At 33.2% G+C, this 15,235-nt stretch overlaps 1 protein-coding gene across 22 annotated transcripts in view; it reads left to right on the top strand.

The window, feature by feature from the left end:
- Positions 1–14,741, top strand: part of LOC138122811 (receptor-type tyrosine-protein phosphatase U-like) — a 47,182-nt gene extending 32,441 nt beyond the window's left edge. For 4 of the 22 annotated variants that reach the window (XM_069037142.1, XM_069037152.1, XM_069037153.1 and 1 more), the window contains 14 exons: positions 10,260–10,810; positions 10,863–10,932; positions 11,080–11,276; positions 11,328–11,945; positions 12,000–12,128; positions 12,230–12,310; positions 12,361–12,495; positions 12,545–12,685; positions 12,734–12,864; positions 12,913–13,244; positions 13,300–13,640; positions 13,692–13,828; positions 14,066–14,201; positions 14,399–14,741. In XM_069037142.1, coding sequence (XP_068893243.1) covers positions 10,260–10,810; positions 10,863–10,932; positions 11,080–11,276; positions 11,328–11,945; positions 12,000–12,128; positions 12,230–12,310; positions 12,361–12,495; positions 12,545–12,685; positions 12,734–12,864; positions 12,913–13,244; positions 13,300–13,640; positions 13,692–13,828; positions 14,066–14,201; positions 14,399–14,470 — 3,071 coding nt within the window. In that variant the 3' untranslated portion in view covers positions 14,471–14,741. Of the gene's footprint in view, positions 1–22; positions 571–622; positions 693–837; positions 1,654–1,707; positions 1,837–1,889; positions 2,019–2,068; positions 2,204–2,252; positions 2,394–2,441; positions 2,573–2,620; positions 2,953–3,007; positions 3,349–3,399; positions 3,537–3,773; positions 3,910–4,106; positions 4,450–5,501; positions 5,767–7,243; positions 7,358–7,415; positions 7,709–7,757; positions 7,963–8,032; positions 8,215–8,275; positions 8,412–8,461; positions 8,561–8,615; positions 8,778–8,830; positions 8,963–9,013; positions 9,151–9,206; positions 9,397–9,453; positions 9,522–9,572; positions 9,805–9,849; positions 9,969–10,017; positions 10,208–10,259; positions 10,811–10,862; positions 10,933–11,079; positions 11,277–11,327; positions 11,946–11,999; positions 12,129–12,181; positions 12,311–12,360; positions 12,496–12,544; positions 12,686–12,733; positions 12,865–12,912; positions 13,245–13,299; positions 13,641–13,691; positions 13,829–14,065; positions 14,202–14,398 lie in introns of those variants that run through there. The other 18 variants (XM_069037141.1, XM_069037140.1, XM_069037148.1 and 15 more) reach the window with 13 other exon arrangements.
- The last annotated feature ends 494 nt before the right edge of the window (positions 14,742–15,235 follow it).

Below are 15,235 nucleotides of genomic sequence, written 5' to 3'. Positions count from 1 at the left end.
CAATAAATGCACTGTTTTACAGATACAATATCTGATACTGAAATTCCTAAATTCAACAGGAAAATCGAGGCTCATTCTGTAAAACTGTATTTTTCATCGATAGACTGCAGCATTATTAGAGGTCCTTTACAAATTAAAATCAAAAAGAGGTGTTCCAATAAATGGTGTGTCAATTCTGTTGAACAAGAGACAGAATGCGATTTTGAAAACACATCCTGTTTAGTTCCTGTTATTCCTTATTCGGACTATACTTTCTATATTAAATTTTGTCGAAATAACACTTGTGCAAAAACTGTGCAAGACTCGTTTCAAACCATGTCAGAACCCCCTAATGTGATAAGAGATCTAAGGATTTTTTCAAAAAATGAAAACTCCATATCAATTCGTTGGATGCCACCGTATCCTCCAACGGGGAATTTGGACCTTTATAAAGTTACTTATAAAGAAGTCGATACTAATAATAATAAAGAAGAAGTGGAAACTTTAAAAGATTTACCTTGCACACTTTGGCCAGAATATCAATGTTTTACGCTAAGTAAATTGGAAAAAAGAAAGAACTATTCTATAAAAGTGAGATTTCTACTACGAATAATGTAGCTACAATTAAAAATTGCGTTTCTAGGTGCAAGCTATAAATGAAAATCCAAATACTCCAGGTCAGATAACCACAGTTGGGGGAACAACTAAAATCGGTGCAGTGTACAATATTTTTTTAGATAGTACTTGTCTTTAGATATGCTTAGTGAAAAAATAACATTGTGTTAATCAATAAGGGAACTTCGAGTCACCAACTCTTTATAAAGTTTAAAGCAAATTTTATTTCACTCTCAATTTTAGAACCCTCGAAAGAGCCACATAACCTTACCATCCATTGGAATCTTCAAAACGACCTCGAACTAACATGGGGTCATCCTAATGAAACCAGCGGACTAATCACGTTCTTTAATATCTCAGTTCTTTTCCAAAATTCTCCAAAAAATCATCTTCATGACAGTTTTCCTGTTACTAATTACAAGCCTTTCTACGAATATACAGATAGAAGAAAAACGTTTATTAAAATCGACTCCATTCAGGATTAGAATTGGAGCATTTAATGGTTACAATGGCACAGAATTAGCTAAGGATGACACGAGCCCTCCTGCTCGTCCTTTGTTCACCACTGATCCAATAATTTCCACTTCAAATGACACTATAACGATAGAGATCTCGCCAATCAAAAGTACCAACAGAAACGATACAAATAACTATGAATTATTTTTATTTTTATTGGATGAAAACTTCAACAACCATGACAACGTAAAATCGTTAACGCGATTACAAGAGAACCACCACGTAAACTTATCCAAATTCAAGATTTTATACCAATGTCAACTAAAAAATCCTGTACACTTTAAAATTGGTCAAGATAATTATACGATAAATGATTGTATTAGGGGCTCGAGTTCATCTTTAAAACCAGCAACCACTTATAACGTCACAATCTTATTAACTAACACTTTTATGAATAAAACCAGCTACAAGCTATACTCTTATCCAGTTCATACATTGGGCGAACCCGTCGACGTGCCACAAGATTTACGTCTACTGGGTCTATTATCGCTGTTACTTATAATTCCCATCGCTATTGCATTTAGAAAATTTCTAGTGAAGTCCGTAAGTTACCAATTCCTTAATTTAACTAAAATTTTCTGCAAGTTATTGTTGTAGAAGTCAAGCAATAATAGGGAAGATTACGAACGAAACACTGAAACTTATTCGAAACCCGTCAAAATAACTAAATATCCCGATTACGTTAAAAATTCCCTAAAAAATGATGAACTTGTACGTCAACATAAGGTAAAAATTTCATCTATCTGAAAACTAATTTCTGTACTGAAATCTTGTCACAGCTTTTTCCACAATTCTATTGAGAGCACTTAGATTTATTACTTTTTTAGGAAATTCTCAATACAGTTAAGATTTACGAAACCATAATCGACGATATTTTAATAGACTACTTGGACACAGAATATATTGACGTAAGAAATTGTTTATAGTCATTTGAACGTTTTTTCATTCTTATGCACAGGGTCAGCACGTGAAGAAATCCCATCTGGCTGCCAAGGTACCGGAACCAGATAAATTTGCTTTATTCTGGAAACTCATCTGGCAAGAAAATATCAAGCACATTATTCTTCTCGATAACCATTTGGAAGACAAACAGGTGATTGTCCACATTGCTAAGTTTAATTTTTCACGGTTAACATTTATAGGAAACTGATGAGAATTACTGGCACGTAAAAGACGAAGACTTACGACATCACAAACTTTCCCTCACCTTCAAATCTTGCGACATTTTCTTCGATTACGAATGCCGAAAGTTCATTCTTACCTTCAAGAAGACATCGCGACATGTGGGTCTATCCTGATTTTAAACGTAAAATTGTACACTCTTGTTTCAGATCGTCTTGTACCGGTACTGTTCGTGGTGGAACACCTCTACTTCTCTTTTTTCGTTACCTTTGATGTTCTTTTTCCTAATGACATCTAAAGTTCCTTTGGATTCCAAATCACCCATCTTGGTTCAGTGCAGGTAATTTTGATCAAAATAAAAAATTATGCACTTTTCGGTTTTTTGCAGTACGGGTGTGGAAGGAACGGGTTTGGCTCTGCTGTGTGACATTTCTTTTAGAACTGCCAATCGAGATGGTACTATCGATATTTTCAAAATCAGTCATAGATTGGCCAAATGTGACCCAAATCTGATCAACAACATCAACTACTACCTGTTAGCTCATTTCATAATTTTTGAATATTGTTTTAAAATTGATACCACCTTCAAATGTGATTCGTTTCAGACAAATACACCCATATTGTTCAGTGAAGAACAGATTCACAAATACTTCAAATATGTCCAAGAAACACAATGGCTTGATACCATAAAACGTACTCGTAAAACAGGCAACAAATCTGGTAACAATCATTTCAAAATCTGAAATCATAAAATTTCATTTATCTTGTGTTTTAGTTCGCAAAGAATTAAGTTTGAGTGCACCTTATTGTCTCGATTACGACGATGTATCTGCATGTTTCGGTGTAGAGACGATTAATTGTTTCAGATGTCCTGGAAAATTTACGATAACGAAAGAACCAACACCTGACACTCTCTTCCAGTTCTGGAACTTCGTTGGAAATAAAAACATCTCCGTTATAGTATCAGTGAATAAAATTACTTTAAATCGTATATGGCCCGACAGGAACATGCCACAAATTACACTTACAAAAAAGATAAATCTCGTACACCGAGACTCCAAAATATTCGATTCTTACGACTGGATAACAGTGCAGATAACAATCGGTGACAAAACTGTACTGCGTTGTTATTCTATTAAATACGTTTTGATCAATTTCAATTTTCAGAAAATAATTGAAATTATTGTTATGAAAAACTGGTCCTCAGAGGCTACTCGTCCTGAAAACGTTGCTGATTTCGTCAACTTTTGTAATGAAACGAACGCAATTTTAAAAAAGTCTAATTCAGTCTTGGTGATGAGCCAGTGAGTAAATATCGGGTGTTTTTTTTAATTTTATCTCATAGTAGGCGTTGAAGAGTCAATTGTGAACGCACTATACGGGTTACGGATCACGGATCAGCTGTTTAATCTTACGTTTTTACACGAGTAGTGCGTTCATAATCGACTCTTCAACGCCTACTACGAGGTGAAATTAAAAAAAAAAAACATGCGATATGACTGACGCAATGGTAACGTTTTCCGCAATTGTATTTTTTTCAGTAATGGCATCAAGGATTCCGGTCTGTACATCGCCATGCTGTATAACATTAAAAAAATTGAAGTCGAAGGAGTATGTGACGTTCCTACTTCTGTGAGAATGGTTCGAAATCACAGCCCAGAATTTAGAATCAATGAAGTAAATATTTTTTAATAACTTAACTGTTAACCTACCACTCTATTACTCCTCAGGAGTATCAGATTTGACATTATCTTGCACAGACAATATTAGTCAAGGTTGTTGAAGTAGGCTCGAAAATGATATGAGTGGTTTGTTAATTAAGAGTTATTTTCATTTTGTAAGAATTGTGAAAAGTGACTGTTACGTTCTTTCAGGGAGACTTCACTTTCTTGTTCGAAGCAACGGAAAATTATTTAAAGGAGGCTCAACTATACGAAGTAATTTAGACAAAATTTTCTGCCCCCATGTGCGTAAATAAACACTACTTAATAACTTCTAATTTTGAACTATATAGAATATAATACCGAGCGATCATTTAAAAAATAAATCGAGTTTGCTTCGGAGCCTATGCTATAGCATGGGTTGCCATAGGTAACACGGCGACTCGATTTATTTTTTAATTGATCGCACCGTATAAATATGTATCATTAGAAAAAAAGTCATGTTGGTATTTGTTTCCAAATAATTTAAAAAATAAATAAATCCCAAGATATTATACCTTGCATTTTCTCTTTTCTTAGATTATAAATAAAAAACAAATTCTACTGGTAATCCTTTAGAATAACACTCAAAGCCAATAAAATATAAACAACCATAATTTCTTTATTGCCGTGTATAATTTGAACAGGATTTCTTTGCCTCATTTTAGTTTATTTTGAATTAGTCACATTCGGTTTAATCAACCAATCCCAAAATTATTTTCGATAAACCTTCGTTTGAAAAATATTTTGCGCCAAAAGTATACAATATGAAAAAAAATGTATTTTAAGTGAATTGAATTTTGAAAACCACAAAAAAAATATAAACCTAATTTTGAGTGTTATAATTGTTCAGCTTTGGCTACAATATTACTGAAAGAAAAAACAGACATATTTTACAACTGGGGGTTCCACAAATATTTTTATTTTTCACTTTAGTATAATTGCATGATAACTCCTAGGATACGAAATACGTAAACATGTCCATAACAACCGGGGAATAATACAGGACGTAATAAGAATAAGCGGGCGTAATGAATTCATAACGCCCTCATCAATTCAAAATTGCAAAGATGCCAATTTTTTTTTTAAGAACACGTATAGTGAAAAATAAAATTTTGTATCCACCACATCGTCACCGAATGATTACGCCCATCGAACGATATCCATCTCTCGGGTTAAAGCCCTCGAGCTGGATTCATCGTTCTCCGGGCGTAATCATCGTTGTAACGCCCTTGGTGCATAAATAGCTATTATATCTGTGATTGGGCAACTACAACAAATAATTTACGTGATAAACCATATAGGTCCTAAGTGCAAAACCGACACACACAGTAATAACACTTACTTTAGACAGTTAGTAATAATGCTCACAAACCGGATAAACTAAATCTATCCAAAACCAATAATTTTTTTTTATTTATATTTGTTGTCGATACACAAAAAAGGGAAGAAGTTATGTTTGTGAGATTTCTATGTTTACTATGATAAAATGCTGTCTTATCACAAACCTACACTCCTTCATTTAACCAAAACTGTAAAATCCTCGCCGCTGATATCATAAATAAATAGCTTATAATACATATTACGGTTTTATCAGTTTCGCGGTATCTGCGTCAGTTAAAAAACGTTAAAATCTTCATAAGCATGCAATTCGAAATTAGTAATAGATATGTGTTCTTTTTAATCCTAGTTATTAATGTACTTTATTCGAACTGCCAAAGTAGCTTTTTTATGGTTCACAATTTGAAAAAAAATGAGTATTACTGCATTACCAACAGCACTTATGCCTTAAGTTGGTTGGCTGATGAGAAAGGAACACAGGAATCTGAAACGGGTAAGTAACGGTAGTTAAAATTAATGTGAACGGAAGTTTCTTCCAATGTGACAGTGCTTATAGTTGTCCCAGAGCTGCAGCGATTTTATGGCAGGGTACCATTGTATAAACGTTAACGACACCGACAATAGGTTTAAACCACAGCTACAACTCCCAATCGTAAATTCGTTCAAGTACTACCCTGTAAACTGAGAGGTACAGAACGAAAATGATGATTGACAGGGGCTCTGCTTAAGTCGCTTATCGGCACATCAATAGACGTAATAAGAACTATTGCCCTGCCATAAAATCGCTGCACCTCTGGGACAACTATACAACCTGAATATTTACTAAAAAAATATGTGCTATACGGGGTGTCCCACCTAAGACTTTCAGGTCTTGTACCTCTATTATTTATAGACCGATTTTTGTAAAAATTGGAAGATAGATATTCTAGTGAATAAAAAATAAATTACTGGCAATAAAATGCCCGATTAATAAAAAATGTAATTTTAAAATATTTTTTATACAACTGACATTAAAAGTGACGTTTTTAGTGGAAGCTAATTTGATTAAAAATTGCTCTTTATAACTTACCGTTTTAAAAGTATTTTTAACACTAGTAAAAAAAAAACTTTTAACACTAGTTATTTTTTATTTCTTTATAAATGTTAAAGTGTCTCTATTTGCCACTTTTTCAATATCTGCGGGAAATCTGTCGTCGATATCGGCATCGTTAACGTCGTTTTCTTTGCATTCCATGTTTGCGAATGCAATAATGTGGAATTGAAAGTGTTTTACAAAACCTAATGAAAACTTTTTTGACGTTTCTAATAAACAAATGTCAATACAAGACTAGCTACCTGATTTTTGCCGCAGAAATTAAAATAAACATCAAAAATTCCAATTCGTTTTTTAATGCAATGCAAACCAGTTGTATAAAAAATAGATGTATGATGGACGTGTTAAAAGTGATTTTATTTTGTTCGTGGGGTTACATCATAAATAACTATTCCTTTATTTGAATCTACACAAAACTAGTGTCAGATTGTTACTCGTTAGAAAACATGCGTCTATACAAAAAAATTAATCAAATTAACAGTTTCTACTTCAAGAAAAATAAATTATATTGTTAAAAATGTGCTAACATTTTTGAGATTTCAAGTCAACCCGTTTTGAAACAATTGAACAATTTTGCGAAAAATTAAATAAATTGATACGGTTTTTCCTCTTTTGCGGAAGCCATTGTTTATTGTTGTTATACAGTTTAGTGTAAATCTTAAATGATTTCATTCACAAATAAAGAGAGTTAAAATGGCGTTTTTAAGACTAAGATTAATCTTCACCTTTTAAATTATTATCTATCTGTTAAACTTCACAAAAATCGGTCCATGAATAATAGACATATAAGACCTAAAAGTCTTAGGTGGGACACGCTGTATAATATCTCCCTCTTAGGATTTTGAAAATCATAACTACAGTTGTTAATTCATTTTAGAATCACAATTTATTCCACATGCACCTTTGTTCCGATTGGGTATTGAAGGTGATGATTCCAAGTGGACTTATGTGTACAGAAATAATCAAAGAATTTTGGATAGACGATGGGAGAGTAACTAACTTTAACCTTTTGTTTCACTTCAATTAATATGTTTATTTTCAATACACAGCAATACGCACATACAAAACAGTTGAAAAGAAGAATGATACATTACAGTTTATCACTGTGGCCAGTAAATTAAAACAAAATTTCCAAATTTCATTATCGATTCGTATTTCAAAACAAGCCCATATACTCCTTTGCGATGGAGAAATAATAGAAGAGTCAAATTGTTATTGGTTCTTACTGATGGCATTTGGAGGAACTAAAACAGAACTACGAAAGTGTGCACGTGGAACCATACCTGTTCTTAGCAATGTAACAGTATCTAAATCTTGCGAAACGCCGATCCAAACAATAATGGTATCCCCAGGAAAATTAGATGTAACAGCATACTACACTACATTTTCAGCATAACAACAGTGACAGTCAGTACCTAACTAATAAGGAATGGCGTCATTTCGAACTTTCGAAAAAGGATAATAGATTCTCTTTCAAACGACTAAATAATAAAGACGCTATAATACAATATGATGATGGTCAAAATGTCTACAGTGTAACTCATATGATGATTCACAGTAAAGATACTGTCACTGGTCTTTGGAAAATTCACAAAGGTAAGTAAAAATTAACACAGTATGATAAAACCCCAATACAGAAGTAGTTAACTTAAAGTTTAATATTTAGTTCCATATTTTTATACCAACTATAGTACAAATCAACAAACCACAGTAGAAAGAAATCCGAAAAATGGAGTTGTCTGTCTGTCATTGTTCGTAAAAATGTGTTCCAATTGCAAGATAACATTAACACTAAGTGAAGCAAATAATGAAAGTAATATTTTAAAAGAGGAAACGTACTCATCTCAGGTAAGTAACAACCACTAGATTAATTAGGATATTTAAGTGTTGCAACGATTTCTTCAATAAGGAAACGTGGAAAGAAATTAAGCTGTTTGTGGATAACGTGCAGACCAATTCGACTCTCTTTATTTCTACAATAGCCAATAATCAAAGGGATGTATTTTGGAATATCGAACCACATATTAGGGAATGTAATAATACTGGTAAAACAACTAAAAAAATATTTTAAAAAATCAAAACCAGTTTATTTCAGAGCATCGCATGATCAAATCAAGACGAAAATTAAAATGTCAACTTATTTCTAACAAAGACGACGATGTTATTTCATTAGACGATGACGCAAAACCGACCGGTGAGATGAACAGTTTATAAAAACGAATTATCCATCGAATTTTCTGTCTTAACAGTTTTAGAAAATAACTGCGCTGACGACGCTGTCACCAGACATTGCATTCCTTGTCCATTATTTCTAAATCAAACATGTGGTCAGCTCAAAGTTTGCGAAAAAGATGGAACAGAACTCAAATGTTCGTGTTCAGCCGGATGGAAATATCCAACTTGTGGCTCTAGTGGAAGTGTTAAATACGATTTATCGACTTACTTTAAATTATTTTGTCTTTAGAATGTGATTCGGGATCTTATGGCATGAATTGTAAAAAAAGGTGCGGGCATTGTTCCAGACACTCCTGTGATTTCGACAACGGAAAATGTGAGCCGTGTTCTGATAACTACGTTGGTGCTAAATGTGACATGCGTACGTCAACCAGTTTTTTTAAATATCGCATTTAATTTTCTTCCCCTTCAGCACCGGGCCAAGTCTTCAGTGAACCTCCTGTTGTCAGCGATATCAAATACAGTGAAGCCAAAGTAAAAGTAGAAAATTTCGAATTGCTCAATAAGAAACACACAGACTCACCAGATAGTTATTACGTAGAGTACAGAGTCAGATGATTGTTTCTCTATTTCTTACATTTTAGTTATTGTATTTGATTTTGTAGAAAGCTGAAGGAAATAGTGAGTGGATGGCTTCTGATCAACGCAATCCTTTTAATAAATCCGCAATTATTAAACTTCAATATTTAGAGCCAAATACGAAATACATCGTGAGGGGCATTATCATCACAATTAATGATAAAATTTTTATCGACGAGCAATTACCCCACGCCGCATTTACAACGAAATGTTACGGTACTATATTAAAGTCATTTGTTAAATCTTTTACTAAATGTAAAGTTCCTTTTGAAGAGATCAAAGACGAGGATTTTATATCGAATTCGTACAACACCAGCATAAGAGTGACGTTCAAGTCCAAGGTAAATGATGAAATGTAAATAAATGAAGACTAAATGTGCTTTCTGTTTAAGACTTTGACACAATTTTGTAATTTTACCATCAGTTTAATTGGCACATCGCACGCAAAAGAATCATCTCATCCGAAACCGATAAGATACAACATACAACAAAATACAATATTTCCACTAAAATTAGAAAATGATACTTATTGTTTTAAAAACTTAACACCTTACACAAATTATCAAATTATTGTCAAAAAAAATCAAACAAAACTTGACAGAGCGGTACGGACAATTGAAGGAGGCAAGTGCAACATTAATTCTAATAGCATTAATTTCTTTTATGCAGTTCCAGGTGCAATAGTAAATCTTGGAATAAAGGACATACGAGATTCGAGTGCTCGTTTAACATGGCAATCACCTGAAAATTTCAACGGTCAATTTGTAAAATATGTGGTTAGATATCAGGTACTCATCAAAAAAGTCGGTATTATTAATTGACAACCATTTACTGCAGCTTGTGTCGCATAAAAGCTGTAAAACTTCAAATGGTAAAACCTTTCCCATAAAGCAACTAAGCGCGGAAGAGACTGATGTCACAGTATCTGGTTTAGTTCCCTATGCAAAATATTCATTTTCGGTGTCAGCTTGGAATAGAAAGATTGAAGGACCTCCAGTGAATGTAACTCAAGACACATTTGCGTCAGGTAGATACAGTTAATAATTTTTAAACTATTCAATAAATGCACTGTTTTACAGATACAATATCTGATGATGAAATTCCTGAATTAAAGTGGAAAATCGAGGCTCGTTCTGTAAAACTGCATTATTCTTCGATGGCCTGTAGCATTATGAGAGGTTCTTTACAAATTAGAATCAAAAAGAGCTGTTCCAATGAATGGTGTGACAATTTTGTTGAGAAAGAGAAAGAATGCGATTTTGAAAACACATTCTGTTTAGTTCATGTTATTCCTTATTCGGACTATACTTTCAATATTAAATTTTGTCGAAACAGCACTTGTGCAAAAACTGTGAGATCAAAATCATTTCAAACCTTGTCAGACCCCCCTAATGTGGTAAGAGATCTAACGATTTTTTCAAAAAATGAAAATTCCATATCAATTCGATGGATGCCACCGTATCCTCCAACGGGGAAGTTGGACCTTTATAAAGTTACTTATGAAGAAGTAGATAATAATAATAATAAAGGAGAAATGGAAACTTTCAAAGATTTACCTTGCACACTTTGGCCAGGATATCAATGCATTACACTAAGTCGGTTGGAAAAAATTAAGAAATATTCTATAAAAGTGAGATTTCTACTACGAATAAATTAGCTAGAATAAAAAATTGCGGTTCTAGGTTCAAGCTAAAAATGAACATCCAAATAGTTTTGGTCAGACAGCAGTAGTTGTGGGAACCCCTAAAATCGGTGCAGTATATAATATTTTATTAGATAATACTTGTGCTTAGATTGTACTTAGTGAACAATTAACATTGTGTTAATTAATAAGGAAACTTCTAATCACTAACTCTTTATAATGTTTTAAAGCAAATCTTATTTCATTCCCAATTTTAGAACCATCGAAAAAGCCAAATAATCTTACCATCCATTGGAATCTTCAAAACGACTTCGAACTAACATGGGGTCATCCTAATGAAACCAGCGGACTAATCACGTTCTTTAATATCTCAGTTCTTTACCACAATTCTACAAAAAATAATCTTCATGATAGTTTTCCTGTTACTAATTACAAGCCTTTCTACGAATATAAAGTAAGTAAGATCGTTTCGTTGTTCGCCTTGCTTTTATTGAATGTTTTACAGATAGAAGAAAAACGTTTATTAAAATCGACTCCATTCAGGATTAGAATTGAAGCATTTAATGGTTACAATGGCGAAGAATTAGTTAAGAATGACACGAGCCCTCCTGCTCTTCCTTTGTTCTCCACCGAACCAAAAATTTCCACTTCAAATGATACAATAACGATAGAGATCTCGCCAATCAAAAGTACCAATAGAGACGATACAAATAAATATGAATTATTTTTATTTTTATTGGATGAAAACTTCAACAACCATGACAATGTAAAATCGTTAACACGATTACAAGAGAACCACCACGTAAACTTATCCAAATTCAAGATTTTATACCAATGTCAACTAAAAAGTCCTGTGCACTTTAAAATTGGTCAAGATAATTATACGATAAATGATTGTAATAGGAGCTCGAGTTCATCTTTAAAACAAGCAACCACTTATAACGTCACAATCTTATTAACCAACACTATTGAAAATAAAAGCAGCTACAAGCTGTACTCTTATCAGGTTCATACTTTGGGCGAACCCGTCGACGTGCCACAAGATTTACGTCTACTGGGTCTATTATCGCTGTTACTTATAATTCCCATCGCTATTGCATTTAGAAAATTTCTAGTGAAATCCGTAAGTTACCAATTCCTTAATTTAACTAAAATTTTCTGCAAGTTATTGTTGTAGAAGTCAAGCAATAATAGGGAAGATTACGAACGAAACACTGAAACTTATTCGAAACCCGTCAAAATAACTAAATATCCCGATTACGTTAAAAATTCCCTAAAAAATGATGAACTTGTACGTCAACATAAGGTAAAAATTTCATCTATCTGAAAACTAATTTCTGTACTGAAATCTTGTCACAGCTTTTTCCACAATTCTATTGAGAGCACTTAGATTTATTACTTTTTTAGGAAATTCTCAATACAGTTAAGATTTACGAAACCATAATCGACGATATTTTAATAGACTACTTGGACACAGAATATATTGACGTAAGAAATTGTTTATAGTCATTTGAACGTTTTTTCATTCTTATGCACAGGGTCAGCACGTGAAGAAATCCCATCTGGCTGCCAAGGTACCGGAACCAGATAAATTTGCTTTATTCTGGAAACTCATCTGGCAAGAAAATATCAAGCACATTATTCTTCTCGATAACCATTTGGAAGACAAACAGGTGATTGTCCACATTGCTAAGTTTAATTTTTCACGGTTAACATTTATAGGAAACTGATGAGAATTACTGGCACGTAAAAGACGAAGACTTACGACATCACAAACTTTCCCTCACCTTCAAATCTTGCGACATTTTCTTCGATTACGAATGCCGAAAGTTCATTCTTACCTTCAAGAAGACATCGCGACATGTGGGTCTATCCTGATTTTAAACGTAAAATTGTACACTCTTGTTTCAGATCGTCTTGTACCGGTACTGTTCGTGGTGGAACACCTCTACTTCTCTTTTTTCGTTACCTTTGATGTTCTTTTTCCTAATGACATCTAAAGTTCCTTTGGATTCCAAATCACCCATCTTGGTTCAGTGCAGGTAATTTTGATCAAAATAAAAAATTATGCACTTTTCGGTTTTTTGCAGTACGGGTGTGGAAGGAACGGGTTTGGCTCTGCTGTGTGACATTTCTTTTAGAACTGCCAATCGAGATGGTACTATCGATATTTTCAAAATCAGTCATAGATTGGCCAAATGTGACCCAAATCTGATCAACAACATCAACTACTACCTGTTAGCTCATTTCATAATTTTTGAATATTGTTTTAAAATTGATACCACCTTCAAATGTGATTCGTTTCAGACAAATACACCCATATTGTTCAGTGAAGAACAGATTCACAAATACTTCAAATATGTCCAAGAAACACAATGGCTTGATACCATAAAACGTACTCGTAAAACAGGCAACAAATCTGGTAACAATCATTTCAAAATCTGAAATCATAAAATTTCATTTATCTTGTGTTTTAGTTCGCAAAGAATTAAGTTTGAGTGCACCTTATTGTCTCGATTACGACGATGTATCTGCATGTTTCGGTGTAGAGACGATTAATTGTTTCAGATGTCCTGGAAAATTTACGATAACGAAAGAACCAACACCTGACACTCTCTTCCAGTTCTGGAACTTCGTTGGAAATAAAAACATCTCCGTTATAGTATCAGTGAATAAAATTACTTTAAATCGTATATGGCCCGACAGGAACATGCCACAAATTACACTTACAAAAAAGATAAATCTCGTACACCGAGACTCCAAAATATTCGATTCTTACGACTGGATAACAGTGCAGATAACAATCGGTGACAAAACTGTACTGCGTTGTTATTCTATTAAATACGTTTTGATCAATTTCAATTTTCAGAAAATAATTGAAATTATTGTTATGAAAAACTGGTCCTCAGAGGCTACTCGTCCTGAAAACGTTGCTGATTTCGTCAACTTTTGTAATGAAACGAACGCAATTTTAAAAAAGTCTAATTCAGTCTTGGTGATGAGCCAGTGAGTAAATATCGGGTGTTTTTTTTAATTTTATCTCATAGTAGGCGTTGAAGAGTCAATTGTGAACGCACTATACGGGTTACGGATCACGGATCAGCTGTTTAATCTTACGTTTTTACACGAGTAGTGCGTTCATAATCGACTCTTCAACGCCTACTACGAGGTGAAATTAAAAAAAAAAAACATGCGATATGACTGACGCAATGGTAACGTTTTCCGCAATTGTATTTTTTTCAGTAATGGCATCAAGGATTCCGGTCTGTACATCGCCATGCTGTATAACATTAAAAAAATTGAAGTCGAAGGAGTATGTGACGTTCCTACTTCTGTGAGAATGGTTCGAAATCACAGCCCAGAATTTAGAATCAATGAAGTAAATATTTTTTAATAACTTAACTGTTAACCTACCACTCTATTACTCCTCAGGAGTATCAGATTTGACATTATCTTGCACAGACAATATTAGTCAAGGTTGTTGAAGTAGGCTCGAAAATGATATGAGTGGTTTGTTAATTAAGAGTTATTTTCATTTTGTAAGAATTGTGAAAAGTGACTGTTACGTTCTTTCAGGGAGACTTCACTTTCTTGTTCGAAGCAACGGAAAATTATTTAAAGGAGGCTCAACTATACGAAGTAATTTAGACAAAATTTTCTGCCCCCATGTGCGTAAATAAACACTACTTAATAACTTCTAATTTTGAACTATATAGAATATAATACCGAGCGATCATTTAAAAAATAAATCGAGTTTGCTTCGGAGCCTATGCTATAGCATGGGTTGCCATAGGTAACACGGCGACTCGATTTATTTTTTAATTGATCGCACCGTATAAATATGTATCATTAGAAAAAAAGTCATGTTGGTATTTGTTTCCAAATAATTTAAAAAATAAATAAATCCCAAGATATTATACCTTGCATTTTCTCTTTTCTTAGATTATAAATAAAAAACAAATTCTACTGGTAATCCTTTAGAATAACACTCAAAGCCAATAAAATATAAACAACCATAATTTCTTTATTGCCGTGTATAATTTGAACAGGATTTCTTTGCCTCATTTTAGTTTATTTTGAATTAGTCACATTCGGTTTAATCAACCAATCCCAAAATTATTTTCGATAAACCTTCGTTTGAAAAATATTTTGCGCCAAAAGTATACAATATGAAAAAAAATGTATTTTAAGTGAATTGAATTTTGAAAACCACAAAAAAAATATAAACCTAATTTTGAGTGTTATAATTGTTCAGCTTTGGCTACAATATTACTGAAAGAAAAAACAGACATATTTTACAACTGGGGGTTCCACAAATATTTTTATTTTTCACTTTAGTATAATTGCATGATAACTCCTAGGATACGAAATACGTAAACATGTCCATAACAACCGGGGAATAATACAGGACGT

Source organism: Tenebrio molitor, chromosome 2 (assembly GCF_963966145.1).
Source record: "Tenebrio molitor chromosome 2, icTenMoli1.1, whole genome shotgun sequence".
In the NCBI taxonomy this organism is placed as follows: Eukaryota; Metazoa; Arthropoda; class Insecta; order Coleoptera; family Tenebrionidae; genus Tenebrio; species Tenebrio molitor.
This window is presented reverse-complemented; position numbering and strand designations above follow the sequence as displayed.